General features: G+C 39.3%; 1 protein-coding gene across 6 annotated transcripts in view; it reads left to right on the top strand.

Annotated features, from left to right (window-relative positions):
• PPEF1 (protein phosphatase with EF-hand domain 1) overlaps nucleotides 1-21,057 on the top strand; it is a 147,335-nt gene that overhangs the window by 77,655 nt on the left and 48,623 nt on the right. For all 6 annotated transcript variants that reach the window (XM_018044018.1, XM_018044019.1, XM_018044017.1 and 3 more), the window contains 3 exons: nucleotides 3,475-3,635; nucleotides 11,214-11,328; nucleotides 16,237-16,283. In XM_018044018.1, the coding sequence (XP_017899507.1) occupies nucleotides 3,475-3,635; nucleotides 11,214-11,328; nucleotides 16,237-16,283 (323 nt within the window). The remainder of the gene's footprint in view (nucleotides 1-3,474; nucleotides 3,636-11,213; nucleotides 11,329-16,236; nucleotides 16,284-21,057) is intronic.

Genomic DNA, 21,057 nt, shown 5'->3' with positions numbered 1-21,057 from the left:
CACAGATGTACAGAACAGTCTTTTGGACTCTGTGGGAGAGGGAGAGGGTGGGATGATTTGGGAGAATGGCATTGAAACATGTATAATATCATATATGAAACGAATTGCCAGTCCAGGTTCGATGCATGATACAGGATGCTTGTGGCTGGTGCACTGGGACGACCCAGAGGGATGGTACAGGGAGGGAGGAGGGAGGGGGGTTCAGGATGGGGAACACGTGTGTACCTGTGGCGGATTCATGTTGATGTATGGCAAAACCAATACAATATTGTAAAGTAATTAACCTCCAATTAAAATAAATTTATATTAAAAGAAAAATCAAGAACAGGTGTTGAATTTTTAAAAATGTCATTTTGACATCTATTTAACTTACTGTATGGACGCTCAAGGTTTTAATCTAGATTCATAATTCAGAAATGAAGTAACTATAAACATGGTTCAGTTGGTGATTTTCTTTTTCCAGGAAGGTCTGGAGTTTGTTTTCAAAGTGACATGTGGGTGGTAGAGGCAGAAATTGTGTGTGTGTGTGTTTTTTTTTTTTTAAATTATGGGCTTTAGATTTTTCCCTGTCCAGATTTTGAGTCTGTACTGAGTAAAAGAAAAGATTGTGTGTAGGGGGTATTTGTGAGGTATTTTCTTTAGAACAACTTGTAAAGGCATCATTCTGTTGTAATTCAGGATTTTATTATATTTAATTACTGTAGATTCACATTGATAGAATTATAAACCAAATAGGTAAGGATTAATTCTAATTATATGTTTCACAAATATTCTTATGTTGCTGGCATTCATTAGATTATTATTACTGGTTACAATAGTTACAGCCCAGAAGGATAGTACTTAAATTAGAAATGTTAAAGCTTTTGATTGTTTTCATATATTGACCCACATTAGCTACCCATATTTGGAAGAGAATCTATGTTATTCTTTTTTATGTGGATAAAAAACAGCAGAAGGATTATGACTTGATGTTTACTGGTATTTTATACTGAGCAGTTTTGATTAAGAATTGGTTTAGGGAAATGGTGCTTTTTCATATATTTATCACTGAACTTAAATGAGGATCATCAGATGCATGAAAGGAAGGGCCAAATTGGATTTCTTTTAAAGAAGAAAAACAATATTTTTATTATGGTTTTAAATAATATGACTGAGTTTTAATAACCAGAACTGATGGCATTGACATGATGTGTCACTTAGCTGACGAGAAAGGGAAATTTGACAGAACACTGGTGAAGGCAGTGATCGGGAAAAGAAAGTCACTTCTTGTTTATACCTCACCAGTTGGGATTACTCAGTTAGTTTTAAAATGATATAGTGAAACTACAGGGTTGTTTTTGGTTTTGTTTGTTTGTTGTGTTTTCCCAAGAAGAGCTTAATTTTTCAGTATGTAGAGTTAAGAGGAAAGGGTTTGTTGTTGTTGTTGTTGTTGTTGTTTTTAGTAAACTGCAATTCTAAGAAAGACTACCAAGTAGAAATGATCATTAAGATAGGTAGAATATTTTGGCTTTTCTGCCTACAAAATGAACCTGAGATAAAATTTATGAAGCTGCTCTGCATTTCTAGTTTTCAAACATAAAATGAAGTAGTTTAATTTTTTCAAATTTCAAACCATATCCAAATGAGAAAAATAGCCTCAGTGAAGACAGACATTGTTACTCCTAAATTTAATTTCTTATACAACATCATCAACTGCCCCCACAAAATATTGGGGTACACAATAATTTAGAAAGCATTTTAAAATTACCAAATATAATGACTGTAGAAGGAAATTTCATTTAGTTTTTAATTGTAATCTCTCATTCTAACTGAATCTCGAAAAGCGGTGTTTTCTATCTACATCTGCTGACATCGTACCTTCCAAGCCTATAGAGCTTCTGATGAATGAGCTTAGTAGCAATTCAGTGTTAATGAATTGAAGAGTATGTTATCATCCTCCATGTCACTAATCTGTTACCACAATAATACTGTGTATTAAACAACCACAATAACTCAGTAGCCTGTAATAAACATTTCTTTCTGCTTACAAGTCTACAGATTAGTTGAGCACTTCTACAGATCTTGGCAGACTTGATTTGAGAGTTTTTCAGGTCTTGGCTGGAGTTCACTCGTGTTTGCAGGTCTGCTGGCTGGTGGCTGATCTAGGTGTCCTTGGCTAGGATGACTCAGCTCTGTTCTGCATGATCTTGGAGCTTTCAGTAGATTGGCTTTGTGGGAGTGGCATGCTTTCATGGAAGCATACAAGGCACCCTGAGGTGCCTTGGCTTAGAACTGAACATAACATTTCCACTACATTCTTCAGTCCAACTCAAGTCACAAACCCAACCCAGCTTCAAGGGCTGGAAGAAAGAGGCTCTGAATGAGGGTAGTTGCAGAATCATATTAAAAAAGGGCATGACTAGAGTTGGAGTAGAGAATGGGGGATGCTTTTGCAATCAGTCTGCCGTATCCCTTTTCATCTTTCTCCACCTGAATTGGCCAGATTTCTCTTCTTGTTTCATAGGCAGTCTAGCAAGAAAGAGATCCTGGGTTTCAGCACCTACTGAAATGAGCAGTGCAGGTAATCGTTACGCAGAAATTTCTCTGCCAGAGAGAGGCCCTTTGGGAATTTCTGCCTGTGGTTGGTCGTCTAACCTTATCTACTTTGTTACCAAGAAGAAAGAAAAATCATGTCAGAAAATTGGTTTTTATGTGATGAGAGAAACAAATCAGTTACAGCTAAGTAAAATTTGAAGCATTTAACAGGAAAAAATTGAATGTTGCCATTTAATTTTCTGTGGATCCTGAAGAGTTACAGATGTTTGAATCAAATACAATGCATCTTCAGCCTCATTTGTAAAACTCTAAGATACTAGAGGGAGAAGGCGATGGCACCCCACTCAAATACTCTTGCCTAGAAAATCTCATGGACGGAGGAGCCTGGTAGGCTGTATTTAGAGTGCACACACAAAGGTAGAACTAGAGCTGTGCTGTGCTCAGTCACTCACTCGTGTCCAGCTCTGCAATCCCATGGTCTTCAGCCTGGCAGACGCCTCAGTCCATGATATTTTGTAGGCAAGAATACTGGAGTGGGTTGCTTGCCATTTCCTTCTCCACGGGATGTACCCAGACCAGGGATAGATCCTGAGTCTTCTGCATTGGCAGACAGATATTTTACCACTGAGCCATTTGGAAAGCCCTTCAGAGCATCAAAATACCTTGATTGATCAGTTTTCTCTGTGCACCACCCTCTCCTCCCCACTAATGAACCCACTGCTTTGGTAAAATGTCCACCCAGGAAGGAATGATGATGCATGTGAATATACCTACTGATCTCAGAACAAGTCATTCCTCATGGTTATATGTGGGATATCTTGGTATTTGTAACATTTAATACAGTGCTTTACATGGGCTAGATATTCAAGAAGGTATCAATTGTATTTTAAGTATGGGAATGTTGATTTTTCCCCCCCTTTCCTGTCTTTCCATTTCCAGGATTAGTAACTCGCCTTTTTGGTAGCAGCATTCAGGACAAGGATAGACAAGACTATTTGGAGTTGATAGAAATCCCAGACTCCTACTGTGGTCCTCGGCTGCAATTTCCTCTCACTTTTACTGACATTGATTTACTTATTGAGGCCTTCAAGCAACAACAGGCAAGTGGAAGCAGATACTGTCCTGATTCTTGTACATAACATGTGTTCAATAACTATCTATTGAATGGACGAAAACACTACAGCAGAAATGCATTCCCTTGGGGAAAAAACTTCACGTTAAGTGAGTGCTACCCTCTGCTTTGTTTAACCCATTAAATAGAAGTTTCTTAAGGTACACAAAAACCTCCTTTCTGTCTGTAGGCTCACAGTATTTCCTTGTTCTTTTTCTGAGATGTAATTCGCATACTATAAAATTCACCATTTTAAAGTGTATGATTCAGTGCTTTTTAGTATACTCACAAGATTGTGCAACAATCACTAATATAAAATTCCAGAACATTTTCTTCGCCTCCCATTACCATTCCCTCCTCCTCCACTCCAGGCAATCACTGTTCTACTTTCTGTCTCTATGGATTTTTCTATTCCGAATGTTTCATACAAAAGGAATTATATGTTTCCTTTTGTATGTGGCTGCTTTCCCTTAGCATAATGTTTTTAAGGTTCATTCATGGCATAGTATGTTTCAGTACTCCTTTATTTTAATGTCTGGCTAATATTCTGTATTTTTTTTTTTTGATAAATGATGCTTATCAAGTTGAGAAAGTTTCCTTCTATTCCTAGTCTTCTCAGTGGCTTTATCATGAAAAGGTGTTGGAATTTATCAAATGCTTTTTCTGCATCAGTGGAGATCATTGTGTGTTTTTTCCCCCTTTTTTCTAGTAACACTGTGTATTATACTGATTAGTTTTCTTATGTTGAACCACCCTTATATTCCTGGAATAAATCCCACTTGGTCATCGTATATAATTCTTTAAAAATTCTGTTGGATTTGGTTTGCTAGTGTTTTGTTGAGGATTTTTACATTTTATTCGTAAGGGATATTGGTTTGTATTTTCTTTTCCTGTGATGTCTTTATCTGGCTTTGATATCAAGATAATACTGGCCTCATGGAATGACTCAGGAATTGCTTCCTACTCTTCTGTATTTTAGAAGAGTTTGAGAAGGATTGGTGTCACTTCTTTAAATGTTTTGTAGAGCTCACAAGTAAAGCTCTTGGGTCTTGCACTTTATGATGACTGATTCAGTCTCTGCTTGTTTTAGATGTGTTCAGATTTTGTGTTTCTTCTTGAGTAAGTCTTGATAATTTGTGTGTTTCCGGGAATTTGTCCCTTTCATCTTTTTAAGTTATCTAATTTGTTAGTATGCAATTGTTCATAGTATTCTCTTGTAATTCTTTTTATTTCTTTTAGGTCAATGGTAATGTCCCCATTTTCATTTCTGATTATAGTTATTTGCCTTTTCTCTCTTTTTTCTTGGCCAGTCTAGGTAAAATTTTCTCAACTTTGTAGCTCTTTTCAAAGAACCAACTTTTGGTTTTGTTGATTGTCTCTTTTATTTTTTGGTTCTCTATTTAAGTATCTGCACTCTAGTTCTTCTGCTGGCTTTCAGTTTAATTTGCTCTTCTTTTTCTAGCTCATTAAGCATTAAGTTAGGCTTTCATTTGAGATTTTTCTTTGTTTTTGTAGGCATTTACAGCCATACATTTCTTGCTAAGCATTGTTTTCACTGTATCCCATAAGTTTTGGTATGTTATGTTTTCATTTTTGTTGATCTCAAAGTATTTTCTCATTTCCCTTGTGACTTCTGCTTTGACCCATCAGTTGTTCAAAAGTACGTTGTTTAATTTCCACATATTTGTGAATTTTCCAGTTTTCTTCTGTTACTGATTTCTAGTTTCATTCCATTGTGGTCAGAGAAGATACTTTGTGTGATTTCAGTTTTTTAGAATGTATTGAGGCTTATTTTGTGGCCTAACATCTGGTCTGTCCTGGAGAATGTTCCATGTGCCCTTGTAAAGATGTGCAGTCTGCTGTTGTTGGGTGGAGTATTCTGTAGATGTCTCTTAAGATTAGTTGTGTGAGGAGTATCTGAAGTTTCTTTTCTTTTTTAGTTTTATTTATTATTACTTTTATTAATATTTTTATTTTTTTGGCCATACCATGCAGCATGTGGGATCTTAGTTCCCTGTCCAGTGATTGAACCTGTGCCCCTGAAGTAGAAGTGTGGAGTCTTAACCATTGGACCACCAGGGAAATCCCCTGAAATTTCTTTTCTTTTAGCCTGTGTTCATTTAGTGTTTTGATAAGGATTTCCTTAAACACCAAGAGCCATTAAGAAAGAAAGAAAGGGAGAGAGATAAAGGCCAGAGGAAGGAAGGAGAAAAGGGGAAAAGAAAGAAGGAAAGGAAGAAAAATCTAATCCCTGCAGACTGGCTCTGTGTTGATATACTACTCCTTTACCACTTAGCCTGACTGTTTACAAATCTATCATAGCCTTTACTTTATACTTAGTGTGTTAGTTGCTCAGTTGTGTCTCTTTGCAACCTCATGGACTGTACCTCTGTCCATGGAATTCTCCAGGCAAGAATACTGGAGTGGGTAGGCAGTGATTCTCTTCTCCAGAGGATCTTCTTGACCCAGGGATTGAACCTGGGACTCCTGCATTGCAGGCATATTCTTTACCGTCTGAGCCACCAGGTGATCCACTGAGCCATATTTAAGTTGATTCTTTCTTGAGTCAGCATTTCCTTGGTTGCTGTGAGCTTTGACTATTTCCCAAAGTTCTGATGAAGTTGGATCTGACTGGTTTGTTTGTTTGATCTGTTTTTTTGGCTTGATTTTTCAGTGTTTCTGCAGGGGGATGGGATCTTGGAACTACCTGCTCCATTTGTTTCTGACATCACCCTGAAACCATCACTTTGACCTTAAGGGCATACCCTAGGAATAAGAGTGAGTGAAAAGTACTGGCTCTGTAGGGTCTGAAGCAAAATTTTCAATCATCTAATTCCTAAAATTGAGATCATCCTGGACAGCTAATGCTCCTAGCCACTTGCCAAAAGAAAATATAAATCCTTTCTGTAAGAAAATAGGCTTCAAGTTATTTCTTCAAGTTTTCATATACAATATCCAGAACTTAATACAAGTGTTAACCAGGCATAGGAAGATGCAAGATTCACGCAAGAAAACAGGCAAACCACAAACAGTGCAAACAAACCTATAGAGTTTTTAGAGAATGGCATTATCAGACTCAGACTTTAAAGTAAGTATGCTTAATATGCTCAAGGATATAAAAGATAAGACAAAATCCAAGGAGCTCTGAAAAGACAGTTTTGATTTTATGAAAATGAAAAGATTGTGTTGTTAAGGAAAGACGAAAAGATTCAACATAGTGTACAGTGTGTTCCCTTTTGTTAAACAAAATTAATAAACATTATATATATATATAGGTTTTAAAAAATTAAGATAAAAGTCACATAACATAAAATTGATTTTTTTAAACCAATTTAAATGAAGTGTATGATGCATTGGTTTTTAGTATATTCCCAGTGTTGTACAACCATCACCATTTTCTAATTCCGGAACATTTCTATCATCCTCAAAACAAAGCCTGGTATCCATTAAGCAGTCACTTCCCATTCTCCCTTCTCCCTAGCCCCTGTCAACTACCAGTTTACTTTCTGTCTCTACAGATTTGCCTAATCTGGACATTTATATAAATGGATTCATGTGTAGCGTTTTGTGCCTGGTGGCTTCTCCTTGGCATAATGTTTTCAAGGTTCATTCATACTGTAGCATGCATCAGTACCTCATTCCTATTTTTGGTTGAATAATTTTCCTTTGTGTGAATATACCACATGTTATTTAAGGAATTATGTGCTTATATATATGTTTACATATTCGTATGTAATTATATTGATTTTTATAGGCTGGCAAGTACACAGAATATTTTTTGGAAAGATACTCCAAACAGTGGCTGTTTCTTGGGATAGGGAAAGGGGACTGATGTCTGGCAAAAAAGGAGAATTGCTTTTCAGTGTTATGCTTCTTTTTGCTGTTTAAATTTGTATTTCAACTTTACAAAGAACTTTTCTTTTTCTTTAAATACTAGTTGCTTTTTTTTTTGGCCATGCTGTGCAGCTTGAGAGGGTGAATTCACACCCTCAGCAATGAAAGCGTGGAGTCCTAACCACTGGGCAGCCAGGGAATTCCCTAGTTACTTTTTAAGAAAGAAAATCCTTTAAAGTACTGTTTTCCTCTCTCAGTGCCTTAAAAAGAATGTGAATATTTTATTTAAGTTGCCACTTAATCTGAATATATTTATAAGCATATAAACCAACATGAGTTAACTCTTTTGAGTAGTATTTAATACTGCAATTGTAAACACAATTAAAATGCAATTGAAAGAGAAGTACACTGGCTCTGTAGGGACTAATATAACCAATGTGATTTTAGACAATTGAAAAAGGACCCAGAAAAACTATTTTCATAATAGAAATTTTCTGTTGTTGCAATATATCCTCAGTGAATATTTGTTAATTTAACTTAAAACAACAACTGCCTTTCCAGGCAGCAATTACTCTTATTAATGCTAAAAATGGTCCAAAAAGTCTACAGTGGCAAGCTAAGGTAACACTGAAGCCAGTTTTAGGAATCAGTAAATTAAATAAATGCCAATTCATATATCAGTAAATCATTTTATCAAAGTGTTTTGCCTGTTCCTTTAAAATGTGGCTAAAGGAAGGGTTACATTCAAAATTTGACTCACCCTGTCAAATTGAATAGATTTAAAAGGCATTGAATAGATTTAAAATGCTATTGTGGGGGGAATCCTTATCAATCCATTAGGTTTGGGAAGACAGGAAATAGGGCTTGCTCCCTACTAATCAACATCCAGGGTCCCTTCTCTTTCTTCCTGATTCTCACGTTGCTTCAGATCATGCTTCCTGTTGTTGTTGTTTTTTAATTATTTGATCATGAAAATTCTCCAAACTTAAATATTTTTGATTAGAAAATAATTTCATTATTTTAATTGGAAACTTCAGGACACCATGAGATAGGATTGTTCCAAAGGGTTCCATCTGTCCTAAATCTGATACCCAAAGCATTGTTGTTGTTATTTAGTCCCTAAGTTTTGTCCAGCTCTTTGTGACCCCATATACTGTAGCCTGCCAGGCTCCTCTGTCAGTGGGATTCTCCAGGCAAGAATACTGGAGTGGATTGCCATGCCCTCCTCCAGGGGATCTTTCCAACCCAGGAATCAAACCCCGCATCTCCTGCTTAGCAGGCGGATTCTTTACCACTGAGCCATCTAGGAAGCTCACCTAAAGCATTATCTGAACAGTATGTAGAAAACAACCTCTCTTAGCCTCCGATAATCTAAACCAGTCAGTGCTGTCCAATAGAAATATAATTTGATCCACATACATATTTAAAATCTTCTAGTAGTCAATATTCGGAGAAGGCAGTGGCACCCCACTCCAGTACTCCTGCCTGGAAGATCCCATGGACGGAGAAGCCTGGAAGGCTGCAGTCCATGGGGTCGCTGAGGGTGGGACACGACTGAGCGACTTCACTTTCACTTTCACTCACGCATTGGAGAAGGAAATGGCAACCCACTCCAGTGTTCTGGCCTGGAGAATCCCAGGGCCGGGGGAGCCTGGTGGGCTGCCGTTTATGGGGTCCTACAGAGTCGGATACGACTGTAGTGACTTAGCAGCAGCAGCAGTAGTCAATATTAGGCTTCCCTCATAGCTCAATAGGTAAAGAATCTGACTGCAATGCAGGAGACCCAGGTTCGATACCTGGGTCGGGAAGATCCCCTGGAGAAGGAAATGGCAACCCACTCCAGTATTCTTGCCTGGAGAATCCCATGGACAGAGGAGCCTGGTGGGCTACAGTCCATGGGGTTGCAAGTCAGACACGACTTAGCAACTAAACCACCAGTAGTCAATATTATAAAAGCGAAAAGAAAAAAGTGAAGTTAATTTTAATAATGTGTTTTATTTATTCCAACATGTAAAATTATCATTTTAGTATGTAATCATATTAAAAGTTTTTAATGAGATATTTTACTTTTTTTATACTAAATCTTTAAAATACAGTGTGTATTTTGGGCTTATATTATGTCTTAGTTTTGGCTAGCCCCATTTCAAGTGGTCAGTAGCCCCATGTGACCAGTTTCTACTGCATTGGACAATACAGGTACAAACATTTCTGACCATAAAGTGGTATTCAGTTCAGTTCAATCACTCAATCGTGTCCGACTCTTTGTGACCCCATGAATTGCAGCATGCCAGGCCTCCCTGTCCATCACTAGCTCCCGGAGTTCACTCAAACTCATGTCCATCAAGTCGGTGATGCCATCCAGCCATCTCATCCTCTGTTGTCCCCTTCTTCTCCTGCCCCTAATCCCTCCCAGCATCAGAGTCTTTTCCAATGAGTCAACTCTTCACATCAGGTGGCCAAAGTATTGGGATTTCAGCTTTAGCATCAGTCCTTCCAAAGAACACCCAGGGCTGATCTCCTTCAGAATGGGCTGGTTTGATCTCCTTTCAGTCCAAGGGACTCTCAAGAGTCTTCTCCAACACCACAGTTCAAAGGCATCAATTCTTTGGCGCTCAGCTTTCTTCACAGTCCAACTCTCACATCCATACATGACCACTGGAAAAACCTAAGTTTGTATCAGCTACATCATTTTTTGGATTATGTATTTGGAATATTTTATAATTAAAAAAGAGAATGATATAACAAAAAAACAAAAAGCCTGGAGGAGAAAACCCAGTAAATCTGTCCAAAACAATGCTGTCATCAACACTAACTGGAGGAGGCCAAGGAATGAATAGTCATTACAGGAGATAATTGGAATTGTTTACTTGACTTTGCAGTATGTTTTACACTTAGACTTGTATATAAATGTGCTTGCTGGCCTGTACCCTCACATCTGTGTACGGAATACTGAGCCACAGCAGGGACACCTAGCTCAGGAGTCCCTTGAGGCTTTTCTGGCTGCCTTGTGAGATCTCCTAACCCAGCACCCGCACCTAGCTCCCAGCCCGAGCTGCACAGAAATGCAAAGCTGCACAGAAATGCAAAGAAGCCCCTCTTGTCCAATCTTTCTCTCCCTCTCTTTCTTTCTCCTTCTCTCTCCTTTTCTTTTATTTTTTATTTATGTTTTTGCCTGCTAATTTATTAGGCCAGGGGAGTCTCCTTTTTTCCCTACCTCTCTTGGGTTCTAAGGACCAAGAATCATCAGAAATGTTTTGTGAATGGGTGATGTCAATTAAGAACATGAGACTATAGACATGCTAGGAACCTTTCGTTCATTCAGCTTACAAATCTCTGCTGCTGCTGCTGCTAAGTCGCTTCAGTCGTGTCCGACTCTGTGCGACCCCAGAGACGGCAGCCCACCAGGCTCCCCCGTCCCTGGGATTCTCCAAGCAAGAGCACTGGAGTGGGTTGCCATTTCCTTCTCCAATGCATGAAAGTGAAAAGTGAAAGTGAAGTTGCTCAGTTGTGTCCGACTCCTAGCAACCCCATGGACTGCAGCCCACCAGGCTCTTCCATCCATGGGATTTGCCCGGCAAGAGTACTGGAGTGGGGTGCCATTGCCTTCTCCGTACAAATCTCTAGTGAGGGCTTATTATGTGCCAGATACTGTGCCAGGATAAATACATTGCTTTCTACGCACTCATGCCTTTCTTCCTACTTCATTATATCTATTTCCTCTTCATCCTCACAGATACTTCATGCTTATTATGTCTTAGAGGTGCTGTTTGAAACCAAGAAAGTCCTGCAGCAAATGCCGAATTTTACTCATACAAACACATCTCCATCCAAAGAGATAACAATTTGTGGTAAGTTTCAGGGCCGAGTTGCCAGATTAATATTTAGGAGCCTCTTGGTTCTACATCATTGGCCTAACTTGAAAACTGTGTAAATTGGACTGTATTAAGGGAAAAGTGTTAATATAGAGTTATCTATCATGATAATACTGTTCCCCATCTTGTCTTTGTTTTGCATACCAGCTGGCAGGAATTAATTATGTGAGAAATTAAAGAACTCTTAGCTTTTTATAAAGGCAGGCAGCATTTTAGTACAGAAAACTACCCATGGGTGGAATAAGCGTTCTTTGCTCTCCATCTAGCTATCATTATCTTTGTTCCATGTTGCTTTTTCTAGATAGGCCTCTGCATGCCACTTCTGCTGGGAAGGGAAAAGCCCAAGGCAGGGTGGAGATTAAACTCTTCTCTTCCCTTGGCTGCTGTTTGATATTTTTCATCTGGTCTCTGCAGCTTTTAGAGGAGTGAGAATGTCCCAGAAATCTTTTCCTTGTTCTTCTAAATAACAGGAGCTGAGATTTTGTTATCATATAGGCCAGCCTGGCAGGATATTGCTTCAGGAAGCAGTACACATTGAAATTCATCACAGTTGGTGCTCAGCATGCTTGCAACTGTCTGAGAATGGAGTTTATGGAAGGAACAGCAATTCTCTTAACTTCTAATTAAGCCTTTAGGTTACAACACAGTGATTGTTATTTTCCAAATCAATTTTTAGCCCATGTTTCTTTTACTCTGGCAGGTAGAATGGATTTGACAATCTAATTCAACCATTTCCATTTCTAGCATCTGATAGTGGTGACAGAGACTTGATGTAGCAGTATACACTCCATGTCATGCCCGGACTCAGGCTTTTGAAGAGTCCTTAATGGTTCAGTTTCAACCTGATCAGGCTACCACATCTCTGCCTACCAGATGATGCATCTCAGCAGTGGGGACCTTTTATTCAAGACCTCATTGGCTTTTACTTTCCATGCAGATAAAGAATTTGGAGTTATGAGGCTCAGGAAGCCAGGCGAACCAATGAAGCCTGTGGAGCCAGGGCAAGATTTGCTCTCAAAGTGTAATATAATAAGCCAAACAGAGACTGTGATCTGCTCCTGTATGTTTCTAGTACACCTCCAGTTGCCATTGGGGACTTGTCTTTGCATAGAAGGATTTAGAAGAAGACATGAGTTAATTAGAGGGCATGTAAATTCTAGAATCACAAAATGTAAGGACTGAATGGTTCTTACAGAGGTCAGCTGATCTATCCCTTGTTCTTAAGGATAAAATTGAGACCCAGAAATGGTATTGCCTTCCATACATTTCTATGTAATAACTTTCCCCTTCTCTCCTCCCCAGCTCACTCAGCTGGTTAGTGGCAGAGTCAGAATTTCAGATCTTTTGCATCCCAGGTTAGAGCCAGTCCCATATCTGCTATCCCAGTCCATTATGCACCACTCTGACTGGTGTTTCATTTTCCATCACCAGACAGAGATTAGGGAATGGATTGATTGGACAGTTGCATTTTTTAAAAGATACATCTTGGGCATTTATTAATATTTCCAGATTTTTTCCCACATAGCACCATTGGTAGAAGGAAAAGCCAGGCTCATACATTTCCATAGCATAGGAATTTTCATTAAATTGTCTTTAATAGCCCCGTTGAACCTAGAAAAATTTGGCCATCATTTAAAATCGGGGCCACATTTTCAAAACCATCCTCTGTTTAAGACAGTATTAGGAAAGAGAGAGAAATTATGATGAACCTTTACCATTATTTTAATTTCCAGATGCAGTTTTTTACATGCACATCTAAACATGCTGCATGGTTCTTAATGGGCATGAAGTAGAGGTGTTCTAGTCTACATTTATATTATGAAAGTTAACCATGTATGTACTTATATTTTTATATGCAGTGAAAATATCTTTCTGTGGCTTTTACATGATATATTGAGTGTTATCTTTTGCTGTCCAACTAGAAGATGGTTATATCTTTATAACCTCAACTATTAATATGTTGAAACCAATTCATTTATTAGCTTGCTAGCTACAACATTTCTGACTACCCAAAGCTTTGAAAGACAAGTCATCCTGAAGAGAATCAGGAAAACAAAATAATTAAAAATATATATTTAACTGATAGGTAAAGTTCTTCCATTTTTATTTCCTTAGATTTGGAGTAAGAGCAATGAGATTTAAGTATGCAGTAGTATTAATACGCTCTCAATATTCTTCTTGTTCAGTCGCTAAGTCATGTCCGACTCTTTGTGACGCCATGGACTGCAGCACGTCAGGCTTCTCTGTCCCTCACTATCTCCCAGAGACCTGGGATACTGGGATCCTTGGGATCTGCCCTGAACTAAGAACCGCTCATCTCTGCAGTCCTATTTTAAGGCTGCTCTCCTTAAATAGGAGCTATTGGAAGCTTCTAATGTGAAACTGGAAACAATTTAAAAGTCACATGTTTTCCAAACTACATTTTTCTATTTGACACAATTTTGAAAGCTCCTAAAGTTACAATGAAGCCAGTGAATCTCTTGATTTCCATACTGCTGAAAGCTCCAGAAATGGCTTTTGCTGACTGGTAAATGTCCCAGTGACCAGTGCTATCCTTGCCTTGCTGATCACGGAAAAGTTCCAGGGTCTCTGTAGGATCCAGTGGCAACAGCACATAGTACTGAACATGAAGAACAGCAGCAGCAACCCCTCTGGACATTCCTGTAGCTCTTCATGGTCTGTGGAGCACCTTGGCATCCATCATCTCCCCATGTCCCCCTGAGGTGGGTGGAGAAGTTTGTATTATCCTCACTTTGCTGATGAGAAGACTGAAGCTCAAAGTGGTGGGTCCTTTTCTAGGTTACCCAGAAAGAAACAGTATCAAGGTGTCAAAAACAGCTCTCCAGAACTTTCTTCTACAGTAGCCCATATGAAGTGCCTACTTTTGGCCATATGAGTACATTTTGGCCAAGATCTTTAACGTGGGTGACTTTAACCACGAGGGATATTCTAGATGAGGGCTTGACAAGCTTTTCTCTAAGGAACAGGATGATAAACATTTTGGCTTTGTAAACCATATGGTCTGTGTGGCCAACTACTCGGCTCTACCCTAGTAGCTCAAAAGCAGCCCTAGACAATGTGTAAATGAGTTGAGTTCAGTTGCTTAGTCATGTCCAACTCTGTGACCCCATGGATTGCAGCATGCCAGGACTTCCTGTCCATCACCAACTCCCGGAGCTTGGTCAAACTCAAGTCCATTTAGTCGGTGATGCCATCCAACCATCCCATTCTCTGTCGTCCCCTTCTCCCACTCTCAATCTCTCCCAGCATCAGAGTCTTTTCCAGTGGGTCAGCTCTTTGCATCAGGTGGCCAAAGGATTCAGCTTTAGCATCAGTCCTTCCAATGAATATTCAGGATTGATTTCCTTTAAGATTGACTGGTTTGATCTCCTTGCTTAATATTAATATTGTAGTCATTTTATAAATAAGTGCTGGTGATGTTGTATTTTAATTTTGTTACTCCCATAATAATTAGACTCACCTCTTGTATATGTTTGGTTAATTTTGTTTGTAGCATTTTTAAACAAACTGGGGAAAAGTATTCCTAAATTAAATTACATTTGGTAATAAAGTTGGATATAAGGAATAAAAATTTATGATCAGAGCTTATGAAAGAAAAATATTTACCTAGAAATAGTTATCCAAATAGGGCTTTTGAATATTCACATATTTGCTTTTGTTTTTAAATAATGACTTCATATATTTACATGATTTCTTGAGTTTTATAAAGCAATGCCTTCATTTTTATTTTTGCTAATAGTCTCATTAAGAGAATGTCAAATATCTACTCACAATTTTTAAGTTTCAGGTTCTACTGCATATTCTTGAAACCATGGCTTTAAAAAGCTGTGCATTTAGCAATTGAACTTAATTATTGAATGCCTACAATGCAGCAGGTACTATAGGAGGCTTTTAGGGGTTTAATGATAAGTAATATTGCTGTTCTCCTAGAGATTCTCCTAGTGTAGGCAGTAGAGTACAGTACAGTTTTGAAGTGAGATAAAGTTGAGTTTGAATTCCAGCTCTGCTACTTGGTAGCTAGGCAACTTTGTAAGCTACTTAACTACTCTGAGCCTCATTTATAAAATGAATATGGTGAAAACAATACCCATCTCATAGAGTGGTTATCAGTTCAGTTCAGTCACTCAGTCGTGTCCGACTCTTTGCAACCCCATGGACTGCAGCAGGCCAGGCTTCCCTGTCCTTCACCATCTCCCAGAACTTACTCAAACTCATGTCCATCGAGTCAGTGATGCCATCCAACCATCTCATCCTTTGTCGTCCCCTTCTCCTCTCACCTTCAATCTTTCCCAGCATCAGGGTCTTTTCCAATGAGTTGGTTCTTTGCATCAGGTGGCCAAAGTATTGGAGTTTCAGCTTCAACATCAGTCCTTCCAATGAATATTCAGGGCTGATTTCTTTTAGGATTGACTGGCTTGATCTCCTTGCAGTCCACGGGACTCTCAAGAGTCTTCTCCAACACCACAGTTCAAAAGCATCAATTCTTTGGTGCTCAGCTTTCTTTGTAGTCCAGTTCTCACATCCATACTTGACTAGTGGTTAGTGGTTTTAGGATTGAACAAGATAGTTCATGTAAACCCTTAGTTTGGTACTTCGCATGGAGTGAGCTAAGCACAGCATAAATGGCAGGAATGAATAGGAAATCATGACATTGGATGCTTCCCCCAATAGGAAAAGGGATGAAGTTTCCACAGGGTGCTATGGAAACAAACCATCTGTTGAATTAATATCATCATAGGATAACAACCCAATGTCCTGAGAATGCTTGGCATAATCAGCAGTATTTCAGGTTTTAAATTCTTTTGTACAAAGGGCATTTTCTTGTTTCCTCCTGAATACTTATTTTTTTCATTTCATTTTCAGGTGATTTGCATGGGAAGCTAGATGACCTTTTTCTGATCTTCTATAAGGTAAATTATTGTTTTGCTAAATATTTATTTACATTTTTGTTGGGGGAAGGCAGGACTACAGCAGATAACAGTATTTGTTTTATTAGGGATATGTACAAATACAGATGTAATGGGATATTTTTTATTCAAGAAGTTGAAAGTTTTGTTGTTGTTTTTTTTCCACAAAAAGAATTAAAGATTTGAGTCTCTATTTAATATTATTATTATCTGTAGATCCATTAGGATTTGTGCCTGATGGTATTTATGTTCTTTATTACTTTGTAAATGTGTAGATGACACGGGATGGAGAAGGGAGCAGTTTTTTAATTTTATTGTTATTTTGTTCAGAAGTGAGCAGGCCACAGCAGTCTTCTCCTCCAGTGTCCACTAATTGTGCATGAAAGGAGTCCCCCATAGAAAGTTCCAGACTGCTCTCTTCTCCACCCTGATTCACCATTGCTGGGCTCAGCTGCTCTTGCAATGCTATGACTCCTTTTCGTTTGAGTGTTGTTTGTGGAAACGTGCACAGAGGGCACAAAGCAGCTTGGCTGGCATGGAGTTTCTGTGCATCTCTTTGACTGAATTCATTTCTCTCTCTGAGCTAGCATTGCAACTTAAATATTTGCTTATGGGATGATTAGATACAGAAAATTGATCCTGAGGTAACTTCTACCTTTAGAGTTGCACCCCCTTCGTCTTTCTTTTTGATCAGAACGTCTTCCCCACAAGATAGCATGTCGAATAATTGGCCACAGTATAGGTATCTCAAATGGCCTGAAAGAAAATATATTCTCATTGTTATAATGAGAAATCAGTTTTACTCTTTGGGGACTGTGAGAGCTTGAGTAAGCCACATAACCTCCATGACCCTTAATTCCTTTTTTGGCTGCAATATATTTTTTTAATATTATTGAAATATAGTTGGTTTACAATATTGTTTTCAGGTGTACAGGGAAGTGACACACATATATATATATATGTTTATGTATATGCGTGTGTGTGTATATATGTGTGTGTATTCAGTCACTCAGTCATGTCTGACTCTTTGCGACCCCATGAACTGTAGCTAGCCAGGCTTCTCTGTCCAAGGAATTTTCCAAGCAAGAATACTGGAGTGGGTTGCCATTTCCTACTCCAGGGGATCTTCCTGACCCAGGGATCGAACCTGAGTCTCTTGCGTTTCCTGCATTGGCAGGCAGATTCTTTGCCACTGTGCCACCTGGGAAGCCCGTGTGTGTATATATATTTATCAGGGAGCAGGCTTACTGGGGTGAAGACCCAGGAAGTAGGATGGTTGAGAAGTTGCAAGGAGTGTAGTCCTAGGAGATGAGTGGGTCCACGGTGGAGTCCAGAATGTCGGTGGTTGAAGTGAGTGAAAGAGAATATTGGAGATGAGGAGATCAAGCACGTGAAGAGCAGGTGTGGTGAGTGAGTTGGCCACAGGCGTGAGAGAGAAAAGCAGGAGAGGAAGTTTAGTCAGAGCCTAGAAGGATGAGAGGCTTTTATCCAAGGCTGGCAAAGTGTTGGTCTGTTGGTGGACCTATGGAGCAGGTGAACCCTCTCCAGCTCCTGACCCCGAGGTCTCCATCCTGGGGAGGAATGGGTCCTTTGCTTCCAGAGGCCTGCAGGAGTCAGGAGTCCAGTGCTGTCCCTAAGGGAGGCCCAGATTTCCAGAGGGATGTCTTACTGAATGAGTTCAAGGCAGAAGGGAGTTCATTTACACAGTTTGAGGAATGGGATTTGTTTAAATCTACACATAGCACCATATAAATGTTCAGAAGTGCAGTCTTGTTATTTTTGACAATTATAATCTGAGGATGGAGGAGAGGTGAAGGTATGTGGGTAATAACCACAGCAGAAAATCTGATAATTATTTCTCTGGAGGTTTGGGAGAAATACAGAAAAGGGAAAATAGTTGAGTAAATTAAATGGGAAAAGTGACTTCCTAGGCAATTAGAAAAGAAAATTTCTCAAGAGATAGTTGAAGATACTAAGGTGTGATCAGGGAAGGGACACTGGAGTAGACAGACACGAGAAGAGGATGTTTCTTTAATTCCATTGGCAAAACTAAATGGAATATATAAAACTGGAAAGTTCTAATGTAAAGACTGAACAGGAGGAGGTGGGTGGTAAGAAGTACTATAAAAAGGACTTAAGGTGAAATTATAGCATTCATATGAAAACAAGAAATATTTTGAGAGTTAACCAATGATGGTGTTCAGGAAGTGGGAATTGAGAGCCCAGTGATGAAAGAGTAAAGCTCTCTTATTTGGGATAGATTTGAGTAGAGGGAGGTGAGAGGGATGTTTGGAAAGAAGATGTTTGGAAAGTAGAGCCATGAGTTAGAATTTTAACAGACTTGCGTGAGGAGCACATAAAATGTACCTTGGACATGGAATAAACTGCATGCACCAGAATCTTGAAATTGCCTGGTTTAAAAAAGACAGCAAAGGGAAGAGCCAGTGATGACAGCAGGCTTCCATCTTAAGAACTGAAAAGATGATGCAATTAATGGTGTCTGAGAAGGGAGAGTGACCTGGTGGCCTTGCGAGGATGGTGAGACACTTAGCTTGTGGGTAAGGAGTGTGCTAAGTTAGAGGCCAAGGGAGGAATGGGCAGGACACAGACACATCTCAGGAAGCTATGCTGTACGATGATCTGCAACTTATGACAGTCAGCAATTTGCCTTTTCTGTCTTACTTTTTATTCAAAGTTTAAATGAGTAATGGTGGTAGATTGCACAAGTAGCTGCTGCTGCTGCTAAGTCGCTTTAGTCATGTCCACCTCTGTGTGACCCCAGAGACGGCAGCCCTCTAGGCTCCCCCATCCCTGGGATTCTCCAGGCAAGAACACTGGAATGGGTTGCCATTTCCTTCTCCAATGCATGAAAGTGAAAGTGAAGTCGCTCAGTCGTATCCGACTCTTAGCGACCCCATGGACTGTAGCCTGCCAGGCTCCTCCGTCCATGGGATTTTCCAGGCAAGAGTACTGGAGTGGGGTGCCATTGCCTTCTCTATGTACAAGTAGAGTGGGGTCTAAAACCATGAACAGAAATTGTTCTGGGTACGTTTCTACCTGAATACAAAGGACAGTGATATCCACCCGTTCAAAGAACAAACTCTCGTCTACGGTCCCAAGTCCAGAATTAAGTAAAAAGGGTCTCTGAACTCTTGAAATCACTGTCAGAAATCCAATGAACTTTGCTCACAGGACAAGCCCTAGGCCCTTACTCAATGCCCAATGACCATATATCTGTAAAACCTTATCTGACGCATTATTCCTGTAAGTTTGCCTGTCGGGTTACCCACGCTGCCACAGATTAGGGAGTGAGAGGGGAAAGAAAAAGTGAGATAGAATGAGAACGATGAAAAGTAAAATTCTTTCTGACAGTACGAGGAGATCTAAAACTATCAAAATGAGGTAGAAATGAAGCAGTAAGATTAAGTGTTACGGGGTTGTGTGTGTCAGGGAGAGCTCCGTCCTGAGCTCTTCTGAGGGGGTGTGCCTGAGGGGATGCTTAGATTGATGAACCTGCATGGTCAAGAAAGTTTGAGGTTCTATGGTGTACACTCTGTTAAGAAGTAAAGAGACCAAATGGCCCATTTTCAGAACTCTTAGCCAGAATGGTTAAGTAATTTAAAAACGTATTTTAGATTTTAAAGGAATAAACTTCATTGATCTGGAAAATTCGTTTCAGCAGTGCTGCAATATGAGGAGTGTTGTTGGTTCTTAGGTACAAGAAGATGAGAGAGCATGAAAAAAAGAAAGGTTAGGTGAGGGAAGAGTAATAGGCCAGGAAAGGAGATGAGGAAAGGAAGAACACCTTAAAAATGAGGAGAGGGGTGGAGAGTGGTGGGTTTCTCTCGTGGCATCAGATACAGAGCTTGCCTGCACGGGGATTCCTCAAGTGCTCACTGTGACCACAGCAGTCACTTGATTGCTTCAGGAAAAGGTAGTTGCTGTGATGGTGACTGGTTCTTGTTACTCAGTGCATCAGCAATGTGTTAAATCCCAGTGATAGGTAATACCTGCATGTGACGCTCTCCTCTGGTTCATTCATGGGCGCACACAGGATTAAGGCACCTCAGTGTAAGCCATGGGCTCACTCTCTTCTTTCTAGAAGCAGCTAGTGACCAGGCTTTAACTCATCCTTATTTAACTTATTATTTAATTTATTAAAAGTACTTTAGTATTAATTAATTAAAATTGGTTTATTTTATTTAAGTTCTAGTTGAACTTGAATTTTAGGGAATAGTTTGGAAACTGTATCCTGTGGGAGATTTTTTAAGCTGTAAGTGGCCAAAGCTTATACTGTGCTCTAACTTTTTTCTTTCCATCAACCTAAAAGAGAAACCAGGAAAAACTCAGGCTTTGAATTAAGGCATAATTGTAATTCATCTTTCAGTTGGTGTTTTGCTAGACAGTTTCTCCCTCATCATTTCCTTTTTGTAGGATAGAGTGAGTAGGCTTCAGGGCTGGGGCTGGTCCAAGGCCAACCCAGGGCATAGCCTGAGAGGGAGAGTTACAATGTAGGGTCCCTGAGATGCCTTGCCATGTTACTCTTTTCATCCAAATGACTGGTTCAGTTTAAAACTTCTATTTGTTACAACTGATCATGTGCAGAAGTGCATCTGTCCACTAATTTATTCATTCAGTAAACTTTTATCTAGTCCCTACAGTGTTCAAAGCCCTGTGTAAAAACTGTGGGAAGATACAAAGATAAGTATAAATTTCATTCATTTCACATATGTTTATTAAATATCCATTATAAATGACATACTCTGCTATGTTGGTG

Source organism: Capra hircus, assembly GCF_001704415.2.
Source record: "Capra hircus breed San Clemente chromosome X unlocalized genomic scaffold, ASM170441v1, whole genome shotgun sequence".
Taxonomy (NCBI): domain Eukaryota; kingdom Metazoa; phylum Chordata; class Mammalia; order Artiodactyla; family Bovidae; genus Capra; species Capra hircus.
This window is presented reverse-complemented; position numbering and strand designations above follow the sequence as displayed.